The sequence below is a fragment of the Gambusia affinis genome, linkage group LG16, assembly GCF_019740435.1.
Source record: "Gambusia affinis linkage group LG16, SWU_Gaff_1.0, whole genome shotgun sequence".
NCBI lineage: Eukaryota > Metazoa > Chordata > Actinopteri > Cyprinodontiformes > Poeciliidae > Gambusia > Gambusia affinis.
The window spans coordinates 2336327-2359202 of record NC_057883.1 but is presented as its reverse complement, the minus strand read 5'-3'; the positions used below and the strand labels follow the sequence as shown (position 1 = coordinate 2359202).

Sequence of the window (22876 nt, the reverse complement as noted above, 5' to 3'; positions counted from 1 at the left end):
GTGTACTGAAAAGTAATGTACAGTAAAATATGTTAATAGAAAAATATTCAAAAATCAGAATCAGAATTGGAACATCATATTTACTGATAACTAGCTGGTATTTCCATCTATGGCTTGTTGAACCAAGAGAACTTCAAGATTATTTACTGATGTCTTCACTTTGTGCCAAGAACTGAAGTTTTCCCACATGAAAAGCAGAACACTTGAACCGTCCCCAGATTTTGACCACAGAAGTCGTAAAATATGAAACATGGCCACCTAAAAAAAAAAAAAAAAAAAAAAATAAATATAAAAAAGAGGCACAGTTGAAACCAGATATTTATAACCAAGAAAATGATACAAACATCTCTCTGTCTGTATAGATAGATTGACATCTATCTATCCAGTAGGGGTGCCACCATGAAACTTGGGCCCCATAACAAAAAATTTAATTTGGGCCCCCTGCTGTTACAATTTCTTGAGTCTATTTGACCAATAAAAAGCAGCACAATTTTAAAGGCATACAACTGCCTTGCTTTCTCTTCATGACAGTTTGTTATGAGACAGATAATCTGTGAAAAGATGAATCTCCTCCACTTCCTCCCTGACCAACTACTGACAGCTAAAGATTGTGATTGACAGCTAAAACCCACCTCATGTCTCTGATTGATTGTTTGTAGAGAACACTGGGAGAACTTGCATCCTCACACACACTAACTTGAGTGACCTTCCATGTTTAATTTACATAGTGCAGCATATTACTGTAAGAATCATTTAAATATGAATAAGCATAACAGTTTATATCCTTCCCTTTCAGGTCGTAAGTTTTTCATATTTCCCAAAAGCCACTTGAATTTCAGATTGACGGACATTTTTCAGCGTGAACCTTTTAAACCAGTTAGTGCCATAAAATGTTACCTAGTTTCATGATTTGGATTAACTATATGTCATGTCATCTGCTTTTGACTATGGTGATTGTATTTCTACAGTTTTGGAGTCTGCGAGACGCAGATTGGAGAGACGGTCGTCTTTAGCATCTTTAGCAAAGCAACTCTTTGTTCTTTAAATGATGTTTTGATTGCAGATGTATAAAACGTATCAATCAGTGAGATAAAGAACAGAACCAAAGTGTTGTGAGAAAAGAGGAAGTTGTTGTGGACAGAGAGTCCTGATGGCTGCAGGGAGAATCTGTCACAACAGTTTCAACTACAGAAAGAGGAATCTTCCAGTTAAGAGCGGTGACTTTATTGCCCAACACATCCAAAAGCAGAAGCACTTGCTGATATTCGGGGTTGTGCCTCGGGGACAGTCTTTGTGTTCTCATGGGGAGAAGAGATGGTGAAGACCTCCAGGGTTTAGAGAGACCTGCAGCCCTGATGAGGCCGACCCACCAGCAGAAAGCTGAGGGTTCACTGTCTGGGTTTCCTCTCCAGGCTGCTGCTTCACGCTGAGTTTTTCTTCTTGTTGGAGCCAAGAACATTCACAGCTTTTCTCAACAACAAGTTGAAGAATTGATTTATTTTATTTTTGGGGCTACATCTGTCCACTGGGGAAAATCGGATTCTTTGCCAAGTAATTTACACAAAGACTAAAATGGATGAACCCAGGAATCAACCGGATCCAACATGGAGACCAGCTTCACTCTTTCTAGGAGAAAATCAGAACAAAACCATCAGGAGGAAAATTTAACGCTTCGTCGCCAGTTATAAGAACCAGTAGCTACTGCTGGTTCTGGGAGGAGCAACCAGTTAGATCCAGTCATGAACTCGAGGATTAGAGAAAAACAAATTCTCTCTCAGGTTCTGTTTGCCTGACATTGAATCAGTTTGCTGAACATTTGAATTGTTTTTCTGCTCAGTTCGAGGAATTGGACGAGACCAAGATCCATGAATTCAGATGGACTTAAATCTTGATATGAACCAAAGAGAGTTTCTCCACAATTGGGACATTCAGTGGGACAGTATTTTTGCATAAAACATAATGTGAGATGTAAGAAATACAATTTATTTTAAAAGGTTTTATATTTAGTTCTGTTTTATTCTGTAAAATATATCCAAATTGTTAAATTTAATTCAGATGATAAAACATAACTTTATGTGTAAAAAACTGAAACTGACTTTGTTCTTCTTCAGTTCAGCCTCCATTTTGAGCCACAGGATGGAAATAGAGGTAAGTGTTGCCGCTCCGGGTCCAGATAAAATGAAAAGCTTTATTGTGAGACGTTGCTGCTTATGAAGTGATATTAAGTGAGGGTCCTGGGTTCGATTCCCAGCCCGGGGTCTTTCTGCATGGCGTTTGCATGTTCTCCCTGTGGGTTCTCTCTGGGTACTCCGGTTTCCTCCCACAGTCCAAAATCATGGTTGTTTTTAGATTTGATAAATGTGAGGCCACTTCATCAGTACACAGCCAACTAAATTTCAATACGTAATTGGTTTGTATAAATTCTCCTCAGGTGTGAGTGTGTGAGTGCCTGGTTGTTTATACTGTCTGTCTCTGTGTTGCCCTGGCGACCTGTCCACGGTATACCTCTCCCAACCCCAGTGGGATAAGGATGTAAGAAAATGGATGGATAGATGAAATAACAATGAGGGAGAAATGTTGAACAAACCATAAAGTCACAGATTAGTTTCTGCACAGTTAACCTGGTGAATGATCAGCTATGATCTACCCTGACAGCAGCATCTAAAGCTGATCTGTTTGTGTGGAGCAATAATGAACTTTTCAGATTTAACCTAAATAAACAGAGAACTTAATGTAACTTTTACAGTCCATCAGTGTTCTTGCTGCACAAACTAAATCAAGAAAATGAATAATAGATGTTATTTTTATTGATTGGATCAGATTATTGGGAGGTCATAAGATTCAAAGTAGAAGAACAATGTAAGTAAAGAAGTAAAATATCACTTATTTATATCAGTGACATGAATAAATGCTTATTTCACTGATTTGAAATAATAATCTGGTATTTTTTTTACCAAAGTAAAATAATTTACTTTTGTCTTATTTCAACTGCATAAGACCAAAGTAAATTATTTCTGAAATAAAGTCTCATCATAATGAATCTTTCATGTTTTCCAGATAAAAGATGTCGCAGCAGAAATTGGATTTTGGTAAGTGATCAGAAGCATCATAAAGGAACAAACTGACCAATCACAGCCTGTGTTGCTGCCATGTGACGAATCACAGCCTCGGTGTGTATTTATTGTTTTCATGCTTCCTGTTCAGTGAAGCTCTGGTGGAAACATTGTGAGTTTCTGTGGAACCTGAAGGTAAAAACTGAACTCAGATGGAAACAGAACTAAAAGGAACCGATGTGAAGAACAGGCCAGATGCTCTGATACTTCAGGAATATTTACTCTATCCACTAATTTATCCAGTAATCACATAATTTATTACTAATTTATTATCTCAGATGGAAAGACTTCCTGTGCCTTTTATTCTAACATTTGGTGACAGAGGTGCTAAAGCTTAGAGACAGAGATGAAGAACTGATGATGATGGTAAAGAGAGGAAAAAAGTGAGAAAAATGTTAACCACTCAATATTTTTATCATAATATTCACCAATAATATGAGTTCTTATTGTTCTAAAATAGTGCAGCTCTATATTTAGAAGGCGTTTCTTTTATTGTTCTTCCTGCAGTGAGGAAAGAAAGAGATGAACCAGAAGTTTCATTTGTTCTCATGTAGACAGAATCAGTGGTCATCACTCAGATCCGAGGCAGAAACACAACAACAGGTTTAACAGACTCTGAGGGGAATCTCTGGATGGAGCAACATGAACAGCTAATCTTCAGCACATTTTTCTCTCAGATGTCAGTTTGAACGAATCCTGTTTCTGTTTGCAGGGGAAAAGCTTTTCAAGGTTCGCAGTGAGTTTGTGGAGAGAGTCTCTGAGGAAATCCTGAAACGGCTCCTCGATGGCCTTCTGTCAGATGGAGTCTTTACGCTTTCGGAGATAGAAGGTATACTGCAGAAGAACCAAACCAGAGCAGACAAGGCCCGGGACACCACAGACACTGTGAAAAAGAAAGGACAGAGAGCCTGCAGATTGATGATCAAACGTCTTCACCACATGGATTCGACTCTGTCCAATCAGCTGGGTTTGTCCTCTGACTCCTTTGGTCCAGGTGAGACACACGGTTCATTAAAGCAGCTTTTACAGCCTCTGCTGTAGACGATCAATAAAAAATTCAGCACAACATGTGAACCCAATGGTGATAAAGTAAATACTTCTGTACATTTTTTAAATGATCAGACATTTTCAGTACTTCTAAAAATAAATGTACAGAAGCAGCTGTGGCCAATTGTCCACTGATTTTTGCAGCAACACTCAGCAATGGAGAACCTTCAGGTTCTGGTTCTGATGGGCTCAAATAAACCCAAATATTTCATTTTGTCTTGTAGAAAATCATTGCTGGCCCAAATATAATGACAAAGACTCAAATCAGCTCATTATTTTTCTAGACATTAAAATAGAAATAAATTCTGGCATTTTATCTTCTTATATATGCATAAGAATCTAAAGTTGCACCAATTAGTCGACTAGTTGCAATCACGTGACAAAACTGATTGTTTGTTCCAAGGAAATGAAAGAAGGTGAACTAGGTCAGTTCGACAGAAAGCCCAAATTGTATAAAAATGTAAATAATTTGCCAAAGAGAAACTCAAAATTTCAGCATAAGCTGCCGCAATAGGGTTGTTTTGTGGCGCAGTGGTTAGCACAGATCCAGTCCTCTGTTCGCTGGGCCCATGTCTCTCTCTGCTCCCTTACAGTTTTTCACATCTGATAGTCTAGTAGACTCAGCTTGATTGGGAACAAAATTTTAATGTTACATTTTCAGCTTTCATATTGCACTCCAAAATTATCCAAATTAGTTGAAAAACCACTTCTCCTCCTCACCTGTAGGGGCGCTGCAGCAAGAACCACTGAAAAAAACTCAAAAAACTCAGAAAAAAAAACCTGAGCACAACTTCCTTTTTCACAAAATATGAACTAAACTGGAGTAGTGCCAGATTTTACATCAAATCTAAATATTTATCAGATAAAGTTTATTATTGCAACTAATCTTGGATCCCTTCACGGCTCCTTGTGTTGTGTTTGGCTGTAACAAGATTTAATCTCAGCTCCCGCTGCTGTGTTGCCCTGCAACAATCTGGCAACCTGTCCAGGGTGACCCCGCCTCTCACCTGGAACGTTAGCTGGAGATAAACACCAGCACCTCTCCTGACCCCATTAGGGACAAGGGTGTTAGAAAAAGGATTATTATTAATATTATTAGGTGTGCCTAATAAAATAGCCAGTTTGGTTCTTTGTTTCCAGCTTGCAGACAGTTCTAAAAATAAATGGCATTTCAAATTAGACACTTTGATAAAATTTTCAAGCTTGAAGGTCAGAGGTCGCTCAGTGGGAAACATGTCTTATTAACTGAAACCTAAAACCAGAGAAAACCATGAAAGAATTATAATGAGCAAAACTAATTTAATCATCTCTGTGCAAGAACCTGGTTTAGTTTTTCTTACCTTACAATGTTAATCAGGTTTGAGCTTTTTTATTTACTTTTTCTTTTATCTGTCACTCCAGTGAGCTCAAGACTCTGTTCTTCGGAAAATCTCAAATTTAATCTCAAATTTTCTCCTCAAAGACTGAAGTTGGAATGACTGTTTAGACGAGAAACATATTTGTATTAGTTTTCTATTAATATTGATTTTTTTCCTTCATTTAATGTTATATACAAACCACCTTCCAGAAAACTGTAAAACAGCTGAAACACTGACTTCCTTTAAATCTCAACTAAAAACCCACTTGTTTAGAGTTGTATTTGAAATGTAATCAATTACAAATTTAACGACGGAACCTGACTTAATGTCGTATTTTGATTGTTGATTCATTGTTGCATTGTGTTTTTCTGTTTGTTTTGATGTAAAGCACTTTGAAATGCCTTGCTGCTGAAATGTGCTATACAAATAAAATTAGAAAATATCAAAATAATTGTTTTCATTATGTTTAGCTGAAGTGTCTTTTTTTTTTTGTCGTTTAGATTTTGATGTTCGGTGTCAACAGGAGCTTAAAGAGCATCTGAAGAATAAGTTTCAAACTCTCTCTGAAGGCGTCGCTGAACCTGGAAAGAAAACCGTTCTGAACCAGATCTTCACAGAGCTCCACATCACAGAGGGGTTAACTAGAGAGGTCAACCAGGACCATGAGGTCAGACAGATAGAAACAGCATCCAGGAAACAAGAAACAATCAGAGTAGAAGACATGTTTAAAGTACCACCTGGAAGTGATCAACCAATTAGAACAGTGATGACCATGGGTGTGGCTGGCATTGGGAAAACCCTGTTAACACAGAAGTTCACTCTGGACTGGGCTGAAGGCAAAACCAACCAGAGAATTGATTTCATATTTCCATTCACTTTCAAAGAGCTGAATAACTTGGAAGACGAAAAGTTCAGCTTGGTGGAACTGATTCATGAGCGCTTCACTAAAACCAAAGGAATCAGCAGCTTTGAAGCGTTCCAGGTTCTGTTCATCTTTGATGGCCTGGATGAGAGTCGACTTTGTCTGGATTTCCACAAGACTAAAATCTTTACTGACCCTGAAAAGTCAACCTCACTGCATGTGCTACTGACAAACCTCATCAGGAGGGAACTACTTCCATCTGCTCTCCTCTGGATAACCACAAGACCTGCAGCAGCCAATCAGATCCCTGCTCAGTGTGTTGACATGGTAACAGAAGTCAGAGGGTTCACTGACCCCCAGAAGGAGGAATACTTCAGGAGGAGATTCATAAATGATGAAGAGAAGGCCAGCAGGATCATCTCCCACATCAAGAAATCAAAAAGTCTCCACATCATGTGTCACATCCCAGTCTTCTGCTGGATCACTGCTAATGTTCTGGAGAATGTGATGAAGACCAGAGTGGGAGGAGAGTTGCCCAAGACTCTGACTGAGATGTACATAGAGTTCCTAGAGGTTCAGCTGAAAATGAAAAAGGAAAAGTATGAAGGAGGACCAGAGACTGAATCAGTCTGGAGTCCACAGAACAGGAAGATGATTGAGTCTCTAGGAAGACTGGCTTTTGAGCAGCTGCTGAAGGGAAACCTGATCTTCTACAAAACTGACCTGGACGAGTGTGGCATTGATTGTAAGGAATCTGCACAGTATTCAGGAGTGTTCACAGAGATGTTTAAAAAGGACAGTGGAACAGGCAACATCTCAGTCTACTCTTTTGCTCATCTGAGCATCCAGGAGTTTCTGGCTGCAGTCTACATGCTCCACTGTTTCACCAGCAGGAAGCGGAAAAAAGTGATCAAGACGTTCCTGGGAGAAAACATTTCTTTCATGTCTTTGCATAAGTTCATGAAGAAAGTCATGGAGAAATCCCTCAGCAGTAAAAATGGCCACCTGGACCTGTTTGTCCGCTTCCTTCATGGTCTCACTGGGGCGTCCAAGCAGAAACTCTTAGGAGGCCTGATGGGTCAGACAGAGAACAGTCCAGAAACCATCCAGAGAATCATCACTAACCTGAAGAAGATGAACACTGATGAAATCTCTCCTGACAGAAGAATCAACATCTTCTACTGTTTGGTGGAGATGAACGACCTCTCATTTTATCAGGAAATCCAACGGCTGCTGGATTCAGGGAAGGAGCTCTCAGTGTCTGACTGCTCAGCTCTGGCCTTCATACTGCAGATGTCAGAGGTTCTGGATGAGTTGGACCTGAAGAAGTACAACACATCAAAATGGGGACGACTGAGACTAGTTCCAGCTGCAAGGAACTGCAGAAAGGCTCGGTGAGTCCAGATGTTTTCATTGTGTGAGAGCTGATTCAGCACTATTGTCCTCCTGTTTCTTCTTCTTTCTTCAAGTTGCTTCTGGATGTTTTTGACATTAAACTACTTCCTTCACCCTTTGGACTATTTCATCCATTCAAACATCTAAACCAGGGTGCTCAAGTCCAGTCCTTAAGAGCTACCGTCCTACAACTTTTAGATGCAGCCTCACTCCAACAGACGGGGATCAGCTCTGAACAGGCCTGGTAACGAGTGTTGGAGCAGGGATTCATCTAAAAGTTACAGGACCGAAGCTCTCGAGGACTGGATGAAAGCACCGCTGTTCTAAACATTCAGCTCATCCGGGACAGCTGTGGCTTTTGGTTTAAAACATTCTGGTCATTTTAAAAAACATTTAACGTTTTATAGGTTTTCATGTTGAAATGAGTAGAAAACATTAAGAATTCTAGAAAATTTGTTTTCTATGAGGGGACCAATCAGCCAGAGACACATTTTAACTTGAAATGTGTCTCTGAACTTGAAACTCCTCTTCACTCATTGAGCCGCTTCTCCATAATTCCCCTTTTAGGATCTGTGGCTTTTTAAAGTAAAATTATTGTTTAGGTTTGATGGAAACTTTAAAATAAACCCCTGCATTGTTGTGGTAACCATGGAAACTACTTAGAAACTTTGTGAACCAACTTTTCTTCTTCCTACTAGTGTCCTCTGAGTTTGTAAATGAGACCAAAATGTGGTGATTGTTGTCTGGCTCCAGAAAAAAATCCTAGTTTCTGTCAGATCCTCCCAAAGCTCAGAACTCTGAGCTTCCAGAGCTGGAACCATTTTCCTCATCAACTCTTCATCTGCAGCCTTTGTTGAAGCTGTTAGCTGTCCTCCATGAAGACCTGGAGAGACATGAGCTTCAACTCTTTAGACATCCCAGCCTCTTCTAGTTACTGGGAGAACTTTCACTGCTTCACCATGAAAAATGCTGCTGGACCCAAACGCTCTTTCTCCTCCAGGGGTTTTGGTCTTCAGCTCTTTAGGAGTTTAGCAACAATTTCCTCTGACATCTAAACCTTCATTCCTCTGAGACGATGGACAGACCACTGCAGAGACATGGTTCCCTCTTCCAACCAGTTTGTCCCAGTTCCTCTCCCATCAACAGTCTGAGAGGTTCAGACCTGAAGGAGCAGCAGGACCGGTTCTGCTGCTGCTCTGCAGGACGACCAGAACAATCTGAAGCTTATAGCTGCAGCAGGTTGACGACTGTCCACTTTCTACTTTGTTAAAGCATCAAACCCAGCAGATAAATGGAGACAGAACTGGGAGCATCATATCATGTGTTTGGTTTCTGCTCCCAGTTTCCTCTGTGGCAGCATTTAATAACCTGCTGCTGGGGACTATGTTTCTATATAATATACTACTATTATTAATGATGATGATGATTCTAGATGCTGCTGCAGCAGCTGCTGCAGATATTAACTAAACAAACCCTGAGATGCCAGAGGTCCACAGCAGGCTGGACTTCCTGCTCTGCTCACTTCAATTATGACTCACTTCCTGCTTGGTGGAAGATCTCAAGGATCTCAAGCCAAACGGTCTAGTCCAAGTCAGGTGTGACTCAGAGCTGTGAGCAGTTCCTCCTCCTCTCCATCATCTGCAGTAGTTTCCTTCATTCAGCTCAGTCAGCCTCTTCATCAGCTGCTGCAGCTCCTTTGAGGCTCTGATGCTGCAGCTCCATCAGAAAAAACTGAACTTTCCTTCACAGATGATAGAAGATCTTCAACATCTGACAGCAGATGAAGGTCTGAGGACATGAAGCCTGGACCAGAACCAGAACCAGAACCTGGACTTTAATCAGGAACTGCACAGATTCTCTGTGGGGTCAAACTCAGTAAATAGAAGATCAGATATTGATCAGATGATGACATCACTGTTATATTTTAGTCTGTTATTGATCCAGATTGATTTCATTAGAACTGACTTTAATTCTTCTCTAATCACAGACTTGGTGGCTGGTCGCTCCAAAAGGCTGAATGTGAAGTTGTGGCCTCAGCTCTGAAGTCCAACCCAAATCTGACAGAACTGGAAATAAATCAGATCTTCATAAATGCAGGTGGAGACTCTGATATGAAGCCTCTCATTGAGATCCTGGAGAGTTCAGTCAGTAAAGTGAAGGAGCTGAGGTTTGTTTTCTTTATTTTTACAATAAAATCACATATTGATACTTTAATCCTTAGTTTAATTAGTAATTTTATTCTAATATATTTATTTTTAAAACAATCTGCTTAATTGTGAGAATAAAATCTCTAAAATATTTTAACTTATAAATGAATTATTTTCTTATTTCACACTTGGAGATTATTGAACTTTGTTTTTCACTTTGAAATATTTTTGACTGATGAACAAAAATGAGTAAAATAATTCAAATGATGTTAATTAATGAAGGAGATGCTTCAGTTTGGTTTGGGAAAGATTGAGAATGTTTTATTTCTCATTTCTGATTCTCACCTTTACATCCAGAATGAAATGTTGTTCCTCCAGGGCCGCATCCACAAACACTGACAAGTTCAATTAATCATTAATGACCACATCTAAGAAATGACTGATTGTAGAAAAGCAAATCTATATGAAATGAATGAAAGTGAGGTTTGCAGCAGCAGGTTCCTCAGCTTTGTCCTGAAGCTGTGGTTCTATTGGGCCGGGTTAGAGAGGAACTGTCCTCTTCAGTCTGACAGCTGTCAGTCGGTTGGAGCCTCGTCTCCGTGACGATGCTTCATCAGGTCACGTCTCCATAGGAAATAATGGCCTCCATTGGCTTTCAGCAGCTTTAATAAGAACCCAAAGGCATTAATGAATAAACTGAGAGGTTCTGATCCAGTTACCAAGTCGGGTCTCCAGCTGATTATCAGGAACCAGCATAAATAGTTCACCTCATCCAGGCTGCCGCTCATAGAAAACTTTGAGTTCCTTTTTGAATAGAAAGTTTTGGTCCTGCTGGTTTAAACCAGTTTGATTGGATCAGATGTTAGGATCAGTTCATCATGTTTCTTTTACATTCAGGGAAATTAATTTTCTAGATTTTTATTATTTATTTGTTCATATTTCAGTTTTAACCTGCATCCTGTTCATATCTTTTATTCTTTATTCAGATTGAGTTTCTGCAGTTTGTCAGAGACCAGCTGGACTTCTCTGTTCTCAGCTCTGAAGTCCAACCCGACCCATCTGACAGGACTGGACCTGTTCAGAACCAACCTGGAAGGTTCTGGAGAGAAGGAGCTCTGTGGTTTTCTACAGACTGAAGGCTGCAGACTGGAGACATTGAGGTTTATAATTATATAATTATTGATATTTCTGTGAATAATTTGATCTAATTGATCATAGATCAAAGTTAATATTTTCTGTTCTAATAAATATTTTCTGAGTTTGTTCCTGGACTTGCATCCAGAGTTTAATTTAGTCCCTCTGTGTGACTGAGTTGGACCAACTGATCTGAGGTCAGAACAGGACAGGACTTGGACCCCCAGTGTGTAGAAATCTCCCTCATGTGAAGAAGATCAAAGGTCAAGATGCAAAAAGAGAGAGAATAAAATCTCCCTTTATTGAAGATCCATAAATCCCACACTTAGTTTTAAATATTCTGCTATTAGTTGATAATCATCCAGTCCAGGTTTAAAGAGTCTAGGTGTTTTCATTTTAACTAGAGTAGATTGAAGTTGCTGATAGTAATGAATAATTATGTAGGTGGAATCGCCCTTTATTCATTTCCTTTGTTGGAAGTAACAGTCCATTTCTTCATTTCCACGCCAATGAGCTCCCTCATGCTTGTGGGCTCTGATGCTCAACCTCAAGCTCTAGTTCAGTTTTAACTCAGCAATCTTTTTCCACAAGTCTCTGTGTGCCACTGGCTTGCCCTTAGCTGTTTTAAATGCATTTTCTTTCCAAATCTTCTATAAGGTATTGGGTACAATGATAGCTGTCTGTGACTAACCTGGCACTTTAAATTCTTCTTTTCACCAGTTCTAGCAGTCCTTCCAGTATTGTAGTTATTTCTCCTGCTTGAGCACGACTAGAGGCTTTTCCTTTCTGTTATCTTTCTTTGCCATCCTGTTTTAGGATGAACACCCAGTATGCCATTTGGTCTGATCCTTTTCTTGATTGGTCTGTGTGGAGTGTCCACTCTTGATGTCCTCCTTTCTCAGGTGGTTCTGGCGGTCGGTTCTTGTTGGCAGGTTGTGGAGGCCCGATTTCGAGGTCCGGGTCTAGCAGGATGTCTTCCCATCTTCCCCACCATGCGTTTGTTGCTTTGGTACTTTCAACAGTTCCTTTTCTCAGGTATTTGTGAACCTGACTTTGTGTGATGACTTTAACTGGCTGTTCTTGTGCTAAATCTTGTAGTGCACTCCAGTACCGAGCTATTACCGCCAGCTCTTTTTCTTCTTGTGGATATTTCTATACTCCACAAAGTAACCAGGCCTCCGTTCTCATTACTCATTTTGATCATGGCGTCTTCATTTTCACAACTGATCTCTGCCACCAGTCTGACAGGCTTCTTGGTTCTAATCTCACAGCTGCTTGAATTTCTTTTCTCAATTCCTCCAGGTTTTGTTGATTTGCTGCTGTCCAAATCCAGGATTTTTTCGCTCGTTTCTCATCATCTTTGCTTTTCTTCAGACAGGCATACAACGGTCTGGAACATGGTCTCTGACATCATTACATAGACCCAAGATTTTCTACAAATCATTTTCTGACTGTGGTGGTTGAATGTCCATCAGTTTTTCTCTGTTTCCATCCGAGAGTCCCAAGTCAGTTGTGACTTGGAATCCCAGATAATTCCCTTGGAACTGTCCAAATTGACATGTTTTGAGATCAAATTTCACACCTGCTTTGGTTAAGTTTTCAAACACATTTTGTAGCCTCTCTAGGTATTTTATCGTTGGTGATAAAAACATCATCAATGTACACAGTCGCACCCACGTCCCCCAGTGCTTCCAGTATTGCTGACTGGAACACATTTGGGGACTTCTTGTACCCCTGGGGTAAACTTTGCCACACATAGCTCTTGCCTTTGTGGGTGAATGCTGTTTTACCTTGTGATGGTCGGGCGAGGCAGAGAGAGAAAAATCCATTTGCTAGGTCGATGCCGGACTTCTTGACTCGGGGAGTTTTCAGTGCTCTTGTGGGTTGATCAAATTGGCTCAGTTCGCTATGATTCTTCAATTCAGGGCCTTGAAGTTGATGACTGGTCTCCAACCCCCTCCTGCCAATTCAGGTTTCTTCATCGCCTGGAAAGGGCTGTTGGTGATGGGGTTGAGTTCCTCTGATGATTTCTGGGGTGTTCAGTTCCTTCATAATCTTGCACATTTCCTTTACTGTTTTCTGGTTCAGCAGGTACTGCCAGACAGGTGGGTGAACCCCACCTTCAATGTGATGAACAAACTTTGGGCCTAAATCCCCACAATCATTCTTCAACCGTGCCACATGCACCATAGTAATGATCTCACACAGCTTCTCTTTCCCAGCTGGGGAGAAGTCACTCTCTTCAAGCTTCTGTTCTGTCACCACTGGTATGTCGATAGGTTTGCACCAGTCTTATGCTTCTGGCTCGGACTGTGTAGGGCCAACTTTCACTTTCACTTGCTTTTAGGCTTGTCAGTCGTCCCTCCAGGGTGTCACAGTTTCTTTTCTTTCTGCTTAGTTCTTCCAAATCTTTACCTGTAAGGAGGTTGTAGGGACCCTTCGCCCAAACTACTCCTTTCCAGGTCCCATATGGCATTTCTTCAATTTTCCTATTGGCAAATTGAACATTAAGGTGTCCTGTTGTTTATAGGTCTTTCCGAGTCATAGACACCTCAACTCCAGTGTCCACTAAGTAGGGTACTCCTTCCACCTTGGCGTAGATCTTGTTTCCCTCCCAGTAGGCATTCTCATGACCTTGAAGCCTTTACTTTGGTGGCTCCCCGGTCCCGGAGTTACAGGACTCTTGGAGAGCCTTCTTCTGTTCTGGGGTTAACTCGTACTCTTCTCTTGAGAGGTATGTAGTTTTCTTCGGCTAGTTGTTGACATTGCCTGGCTGGGGAACTTTTCTTGTGGTCCCGATGCTTTCTGTTAGGGGGTTCAGCTCTGGAAGTTGGATGACGGTCTCACACTAGCCTTGTTTGGTGTCTCCACAGGTTGACTGAATTCTTTCTTTCTTTTTTCCTCATAGTAGTGCTGCTCCAGGTCATATGCTTGCTCTGCTTGGTTGATCTGGATAACTGTTATGTTTCTTACTGGCATCTTCACAATCGGGTGCTTGATTTCTGGGTCTTTTTCCTGGGTCTGCCGGTTCTCCATACTTCCTTGCCCGAGTTGTTTCTTTCGTCATCTGAGCTGCTACCAGCCAGGTATCGTAGGGGGGCCAGCTGCTTCCTCTCTGTACTGTGGACTGTTGGGTGGAAATTAGACCGTTGGATCTGCTGGGAGGTCCATTTCTCGGCTGCTTCTTTCAGCTGCTGCTCCATAATTGGATGATGGGGTGCTCCCTTGGTTTCCCGTCCCGGTGTTCTCAGGAGTTTTCTCGGTCTTGTGACGGGCCTGGTTGAGTCGGTCTTTCTTCGTTACTGTCTTCCATTAGATCTATTAGGTCCATATCTGTCGACCTCTGCTCAACTTGGGGTGTTCGGGGCCTACTAGGGTGTTGGGTTGGAGGCTCGTTCACTTCTGAGTCCTCCTGGTCCGTTCCTGGATCTGGTGCTCATTCTTGCTCTTTGTTCTTTTTGTAGGCAGCAAGCCGCTTCGGCGCTTCAGCACATTCGGTGTAATGATAGGTATCCCTGACGGTCGGGTCCACCAGGATCTCATCTATCCCGGCCGCCGTGGTTGCTGTCTTTACTATGCTGTCATACTTCTCAGAGAGGCTGTAGATGGTCCTCACTTTACCATTCGTCCAGTTCTTGAGCAGGTCAGCCAGCCACTCCAGCCATGCTTTGAGTTCACTCTTCTTGCTGACTGCCACTGGGCACTGAACAACACACAAATGAGCGCCGAATCTAAAGCAGTAGTAGATGCCTTGATTTCTTATCATGGCATTCATCACTGCTCATAGGTTTGCTTCGTTGTCGGTAAAGTGATGACTGAAGAACATGCGTTGGTTCACCTTTGTCCAGTCGTACATCCTTCTCCAAATCGTATTAACATCACTGGAGTCTTCTTTAGTAAGGATGCGGAGAGATCGGACTGTTCTCCCCCTCCACTCTGACAGCGATCTTCATGGTTGGAGCCATCGTCTTCTGGGATTGCTTGCATCTGTTTGCAGTATGAGTATGTTTCTTCTCCGGTACTCATTTGTCTTTGTCTTTGAGTTGCCTGTCCCCAAAGCCTCTCATAATGTTCTTGAGTAGGGACGGGTTCAGGCTGCTTGGCTACTGGCTTCACTGTCTGGATCTGGTCAATTATCCTCAGTACAAGCTTTACTGTATGGCAGTAACTGCACACCATATAGTTACTGCAAGGGTTGTGACTGACAGCCTTATCAGTCAGCACTAACTCTACTTTCTTACAGTTGTCACACTAGGTGAGATATTCAGAACCAAACTTCTGTTTTACACACTTAGAAAACACAACCCTCCTACTATTATTTGGAACCACCCCACGTTGGGCGCCACATTTGTTATTGTGCAATAGCCAGATTTTTATTATTCATTTGTTTATATTTCAGTTTTAACCTGCATCCTGTTGGCTTCAGCTCACATCTTTTATTCTTTATTCAGATTGAGTTTCTGCAGTTTGTCAGAGACCAGCTGGACTTCTCTGTTCTCAGCTCTGAAGTCCAACCCGACCCATCTGACAGAACTGGACCTGAGCAGAACCAACCTGGAAGGTTCTGGAGTGAAGGAGCTCTGTGGTTTTCTACAGACTGAAGGCTGCAGACTGGAGACATTGAGGTTTATAATTATATAATTATTGATATTTCTGTGAATAATTTGATCTAATTGATCATAAATCAAAGTTCATTTCTTCTGTTCTAATAAATATTTTCTGAGTTTGTTCCTGGACTTGGATCCAGAGTTTAATTTAGTCCCTCTGTGTAACTGAGTTGGACTAGGACAGGTTCTCCACATGCTCAGACTAAAGGTTCACAGTCTGACAGAGATGGAAAGAGAAAGTCGACTAACTCTGGATGAACTCTGCTCACGTTCTCACTAAAACCAGGAAGATAGAGCACATAACACCAGTTTTAAAGTCCCTCCACTGGCTCCCTGTAGCTCAAAGAATCGACTTTAAAATACTGTTGTTAGTTTATAAATCAGTGAATGGTTTAGCACCACAATACATTAAAGATCTGCTGCTGTTGTATCAACCTTTGATCTCAGGTCTTCTGGTTCTTTCTGCTCTGAGAAATAAACATGGAGAAGCAGCATTATCTATGACCACAAATCTACAAACTTCCAGAAAACTGTACAGCTGAACTGACTTCTTTAAATCTATAAAACCCACTTGTTTGAGTTGTATTACGTAATCAATTACAAATGAAGAATCTGACTTACTGTTGTTTTGATTGTTGATTCTATGTTGCATTGTATTTTTTGTGTTTCATTTGATGTAAAGCACTTTGAAATGCCTTGCTGCTGAAATGTGCTATACAAATAAAATTTGATTGATTGATTGATTGATTCAGCTCACAACTATCACTCTTTATTCAGATTGTGGGAATGCAGGTTGTCAGAGAGCAGCTGGACTTCTCTGTTCTCAGCTCTGAAGTCCAACCCGACCCGTCTGACAGAACTGGACCTGAGCCACACCAACCTGGAAGGTTCTGGAGTGAAGGAGCTCTGTGGTTTTCTACAGACTGAAGGCTGCAGACTGGAGACATTGAGGTTTATAATTATATAATTATGGATATTTCTGTGAATAATTTGATCTAATTGATCATAAATCAAAGTTCATTTCTTCTGTTCTAATAAATATTTTCTGAGTTTGTTCCTGGACTTGGATCCAGAGTTTAATTTAGTCCCTCTGTGCAACTGAGTTAAAATGATCAACTTTCAGAATGTCAGCTGTAATGGATATTGTAAAACACTGAATTAGACGAATTGAAATAAACCCGTTTACAGCTGTCATACTTAGCAATGAGCTGCAGTTAAAATACAACTAGCAAGAAAACATTATTAATAGATTAAAAAAACTGGTGACATAAAATTTCTCTGTAGATAAATGATCATACAGAGCAGTCGGCTAATACAGAGTCTGTAAGGAAACATGGAGACACAAAAAAAAACATCCGACTTCATTTAAGATCCTGAGAAACTTTTTTAAAAACTTTCAGTTCTTTTTTGATAAAATGTTCTGGTTCTGCTGGTTTGGACTTTTTAAACCTGTTTAATTGGGTCAGATGTCAGAATCAGTTCATCATATTTCTTTTATATTCAGGGAAATTAACTTTCTAGATTTTTATTATTTATTTGTTCATATTTCAGTTTCAACCTGGATCCTGTTGGCTTCAGCTCACATCTTTTATTCTTTATTCAGATTGTGGAGCTTCAGTTTGTCAGAGACCAGCTGGACTTCTCTGTTCTCAGCTCTGAAGTCCAAACCGACCCATCTGACAAAACTGGACCTGAGCAGCACCAACCTGGAAGGTTCTGGAGAGAAGGAGCTCTGTGGTTTTCTACAAACTGAAGGCTGCAGACTGGAGACATTGAGGTTTATAATTATATAATTATTGATATTTCTGTGAATAATTTGATCTAATTGATCATAAATCAAAGTTAATATTTTCTGTTTTGATAAATATTTTCTGAATTTGTTCCTGGACTTGGATCCAGAGTTTAATTTAGTCCCTCTGTGTAACTGAGTTAGACCAACTGATCTGAGGTCAGAACAGGACAGCATTCAGACCCCCAGTGTGTAGAAATCTCCCTCATGTGAAGCAGGTCAAAGGTCAAGATGCAAAAAGAGAGAGAATAAACTTCTGTTATTGAAGATCCATAAATCCCACACCTAGTTTTACATATTTTCCTATTAGTTGATAATCATCCAGTCCAGGTTTAAAGAGTCTAGGTGTTGTAGTGTTGTAACTCTAGTAGATTAATAATGCTGATTATTATTAATCAGCATTAATTAAATTAAAATTAGGTGGAATTGCCCTTTACCCATTTCCAGAGTCAGAAGCTTCATTCAGAAACCAACTTCAGCTTTGTTTGAAAAAATCTAGACAACTGAGTTTTTCCTCTGAGCTCAACAGGCTGCAGGTTCTTCAGGACATGAGTATTCTGCTCCCAGACATCAGAACCAGCAGAGACTGCAGCACATGAATATGAAGCAGGTTGTTAGGAGAGGTTCTCTACAAGCTCAGACTAAAGATTCACAGTCTGACAGAGACGGACAGAGAAAGCCGACTAACTCTGGATGAAATGGTTCCTAGAAACAGGGAAGTTTTCTGGGGCCTTGACTGCCTGGTCATATGGAGCTGCAGCACATGAAGGAGTTTTATGTTGGCAGAAAGCAAAACAAAATGGAAGCAGGTGATGAGTTTCCATTTTAGTGTCAATTCCACTAATGGAGCAAATTACAAGTCAGTCGTCCTCCAAACCACTGAGAGCAGCTTCCAGAGGAAAACCTGAGTTTGTTCTGACAGTCAGACTCTATCAGGATGATGACAGTCTTCTGGTAGAAATAATGGACATTAAGGAGACATAAATAATATAAAGATAATCCATCTTTATATTAATTAATGATTAAAAAATTAAAAATAATTAAATAACCATCCTGCCGTAAATACTAACTTTGTGAAGGTTATGGTGTTAAAGTCATTTTGTTCAAACATCTTGATTCAGATGTTAGGATCAGTTCATCATCTTTCTTTTACATTCAGGGAAATTAATTTTCAAGATTTTTATTATTTATTTGTTCATATTTCAGTTTTAACCTGCATCCTGTTCACATCTTTTATTCTTTATTCAGATTGAGTTTCTGCAGTTTGTCAGAGACCAGCTGGACTTCTCTGTTCTCAGCTCTGAAGTCCAACCCGACCCATCTGACAGGACTGGACCTGAGCAGCACCAACCTGGAAGGTTCTGGAGTGAAGGAGCTCTGTGGTTTTCTACAGACTGAAGGCTGCAGACTGGAGACATTGAGGTTTATAATTATATAATTATTGATATTTCTGTGAATAATTTGATCTATTTGATCATAAATCAAAGTTCATTTCTTCTGTTCTAATAAATATTTTCTGAGTTTGTTTAGCTGAACATATTTGGATACACATGTATGTTAATGCAGATTGGAGCCAAACTCTGTTTTAATGAGCAGGAAGCATCTTGCTCCATTACGGTCTTCAGACATGAAGCTCAGCAAGACTGAGTGAAACTATAAACAGAAACAGAAAATAAAACATGCATCAGCTCTAAATGTACAGAATAAACTTTTAGTATCAGCAATGCAAAAAATGTATTGGGACATGGCTAATTATTGGAATAAACAGATTCAAAAAAATATCTCTAAATAAATTCTAATAAAATATATAGCGCCAAACAGAGCACAAATTGAACTTACAGCCATTGCTTTTGGAGGTGTTAGAAAAGATTGATGACACACAGTTTGTAAATTAAAGGCAGTTTTCTCAATGTTCAAGCACTGCCTCCACTATCCACAATACACTTTCTCTCTGGACTTCAAAATAAAATACAGATAAACCAATACTGTAGAAGCTTTTACACTAAATTATTAGGACATATTTCTAACTTCTAGCCTTGAGCAGAACATTGTTCCTGGACTTTGATCCAGAGTTTAATTCAGTCCCTCTGAGTTGGACCCACTGATCTGAGGTCAGAACAGGACAGTATTTGGACCCCCAGTGTGTAGAAATCCTCCTCATATGAAGCAGGTCAAAGGTCATTCAACTCAGTCTAGAAAAGTGAATTTCAGCTCCTGGAATCTGACAGGAATAAATCTATAATCAATGATTGATGCTTCAACACTTTGATCAGAACCTGGAATGATTTTACTGACTAAAATCCTCCAACACAACATGACCCAGTGTCAGCTTCTGGTTCTGGTTTTGGTTCTGAAGTCAGCAAGTCTTTATTGAAGCAGCAACGTGTTGGCATTAATATTCATCAGAAGCTTTAACTGGTTCTGTTGGACTGGTTAACCTGCATCCTGTTGGCTTCAGCTCACATCTTTTATTCTTTATTCAGACTGAAGTGGTGCAGTTTGTCAAAGATCAGCTGTGATTATTTGGCCTCAGCTCTGAGGCCAAATAAAAAGTCCAACAGCCTCCGTCTGACAGAACTGGACCTGAGATACAACGAACTGAAGGATTCAGATGTTCAGCAGCTGAAGCGTTTTGTAAAGACTTTATGGTAAGTAAATGTTTGTAGTGAGTCCAGATTCTGTCAGCATATTGAACTAAACCCAGTTAGCATCAAAGCAAAGATCCAGTGTTCCCAGTAAAGCTGTAGCTTCTCAGTGGGAGGAGAATGGTTCAGGCTTCCTGATTGGACACAGAGTCAGCAATAAGCAAATCGGAGGAGCCAGCAGCTTGCTGTGTTCCTGTGTTTGTGTTGATGTGAAGATGAGTGTTGTTGCTGTGTCCATGTCTCCAGGAAGACCAGCTGGACTCCAGCGTCCAGCCGTCCAACATGTCTAGAGACAGTGGTCCTCATTCATCAAACTGTGGTTCTCTCAGTTCAACAGGAAACAACTGATCAGCTTCATCTTGGTCACAACTCTGAGATCAGTCTGACTGCAGCCTAGAAACCATCTACTGGATGTGCTGCGTCACTGACTGCTGCTGGACAGAGGCTGGAAACACTCACTGATCTGCTCTCTCCTTCCATCTTCTCTCTGCAGGTTGGAGGAAACAAATTAATTTAAGCAGTGAATGGCTTCTCTGTCCTGCTGATCCTCAGAGGTTGAAGCTTCTTCAGTTTGAGTCTAAAGAGACTGACTGGATCGCGATGATGACCTTTGACCTCAAAGATTTTCCTTCTGTTTATTTTCTCATGTCTGTCATTCAGTGTCTGATATTGTTAGTCTCTTTAGATCAATAAAGATCAAATTCAAACTGGGCTCCATTTAGAGGCTTCATGAAGTTTTGGTCTGAACTGGATTCAACTGGAAAGTTGATGTTTTTTCTCTCATTCATTTTCATCCTGGAACCAGAAATGGTCTGAGAATGGAAACATGGGAATCATTTTTTTTTTTACTTTTTCAAAGTCACTTCAAACCTCTTTTCTCTGCTGCTTCTTTCTTCTATTGACATAAAAATGTTCCTCAAAATGCAACAGATAAAAAAAAGGCTTTACTGGAAACTACAAAGAAACTTGAGCTTCCATCACAGAAACCAGTTTAACCAGTTAAGAACTGGATGTCCAACAGAAACACTGATCTTAGAGTAGTTTTCAGAAACATCCAGCATTTTATCTGGAAAAAAAACAATTTTACATATTTTCATGTTTTTATGTTCATTATAAAATCTCTAACTAATGAAGTTTTGTATTATAATCATTGATTCTCAGCTTTAATATTTCTCAGTTTGTTTTGGTGGTTTACTTTTTTAACTCTGTATTTTATGTTTTACTTTCAGTTTTCTAGAGAACTTTAGGACTCGATGTGTCACATCAGAACTCTTTACTGTGATTTTATTGATTTTTTTTCAAACCTCAGAGAATCACTGGGATAATATGCTGATTGGTTCGTGTTTGCTTTTTATATTTCTTCTTATGTAATGTGGGTTGCTGGATGTTTAATGACCAAATAAAGTTTCAAAGAAGTCTTTGTGATTTTTTTTTATGCAGCTGACTGTGTACACATATAATAACTGAATCTTAATTTTAATCCTCCATGCCATTTTCCTTTTCTTTTTTTTTTTTATTTAAGGTTTTACGTTTAGTTTTAAAGCTTAAATTAGTAAAAGCAGAAACATCTCAAGTTGATTTCAGCTTTAAGCTTCTAATTAAGCCGGCAGTTAATTTTTGCAGTATTGCTAATGCTTTTTAAAAAACAGCTGAGAACCATTTTTTTTTTCAATCAAAACTCGATTAATTAAATCAGCTATTGAATTAGACTAATAACTTGTATAAAACTGCCATTTCTGTCTGGTTAATGGTGGAGCAGATCCTGCAGGGGGCGCTCTGGGGCCTCAGTTTTCAGGTCGGTAGGTCACATCTCCCAGATTCCTGAATCTTCTAGTTCCTTCCTGAAACAATTTCCTGCAATAAAATGTTGGCTGGAAAAGAGCTGAAAATTGAGATAAAAACAAAAAAAATTAAAATCTGACCTCAGAGTTTCACAGCTCAGATCACTGTGGATACAAAAGGAGGAAAACGTGAAAGTAAAGGTGTTTAATGTCACCTGGAAGGGGGCGGAGCCAGGGCCGTGCAGAGCCCTTTGGAGGGTCGGGGGCTCAAAGTTAAAAAAGGGCACATTGAACAAGATCATAAAACACCGTACAACAGCATAGCAACAACCCATATTAATCAAAAATTTAATGGGATTCTGCTATATCATTGCCATCATGTGGGGACAATGCAAAGCAAATATAGTCTATTTTATTTTTTCATTCTCTGAAGAGTTTTTGTGAGGAGAGGGGGGAAGACATACAGCAAGGGTCGTCAGGACCGGGAGTCGAACCCACAACGTCCACGTCCAGGACTAAGGCCTCCAAACGTGGGGCGTGCTAATCCCCCGCGCTACCACAGGTGTTCCCTGTAGTCTATATTTTCCCCAACAGGTATAGAGTTGCTGTTTCTGCTGCTGACAGTCCTGAGTTGATCTGAGACTGTAGCTGTTAAACAGACCAGAGGAGAGAAGGTCTCTGGTTATGAAGTTATGAAATAAGCTAATTTGCTGCCATTTTACTAATTAAGCCCTAATAATATTTATGTAATCTCTACAACAACTTGGCTGCAGACTGATTCATAGATCAAAAAGCTCAAAGGGGTTAACTCCATATAATTGTTTGATGTTGACACCTCTGAGACTTAGAATTATAAGACTGAGATATCAAGGCAAAGAAAACTCAATAGCTACTGTGTTACCTTCTTAGAATAAAACAATGTGTCAAACCTCCCTTCAGTTTGGTGATTCAGTTGAAAGATAGGATCTGCTTTAAATGTCAGCTGACTTCATTCAGAT

General features: G+C 40.1%; 1 protein-coding gene across 1 annotated transcript; it reads left to right on the top strand.

Annotated features, from left to right (window-relative positions):
• The first annotated feature begins 1283 nt into the window (after positions 1 to 1283).
• Positions 1284 to 21512, top strand: LOC122846047 (NACHT, LRR and PYD domains-containing protein 12-like). Its single transcript, XM_044142715.1, has 13 exons — positions 1284 to 1968; positions 2112 to 2148; positions 3058 to 3089; positions 3826 to 4107; positions 6019 to 7774; positions 9763 to 9942; positions 10909 to 11082; positions 15508 to 15681; positions 16441 to 16614; positions 17267 to 17440; positions 18701 to 18874; positions 19936 to 20100; positions 20591 to 21512. Exons 3-13 carry the CDS (start codon positions 3065 to 3067, stop codon positions 20607 to 20609), a joined length of 3297 nt encoding a protein of 1098 aa, XP_043998650.1. The 5' UTR covers positions 1284 to 1968; positions 2112 to 2148; positions 3058 to 3064; the 3' UTR covers positions 20610 to 21512.
• The last annotated feature ends 1364 nt before the right edge of the window (positions 21513 to 22876 follow it).

Bases quoted from the DNA above. Each gene is read 5' to 3' on its own strand.
- LOC122846047 (XM_044142715.1), top strand. From the start codon at position 3,065: ATGTCGCAGCAGAAATTGGATTTTG. The intron at 4,108-6,018 runs GTGAGACACACG...TTTGTCGTTTAG, and splicing joins CTCTGACTCCTTTGGTCCAG to ATTTTGATGTTCGGTGTCAA. The intron at 11,083-15,507 runs GTTTATAATTAT...TTCTTTATTCAG, and splicing joins TGCAGACTGGAGACATTGAG to ATTGAGTTTCTGCAGTTTGT.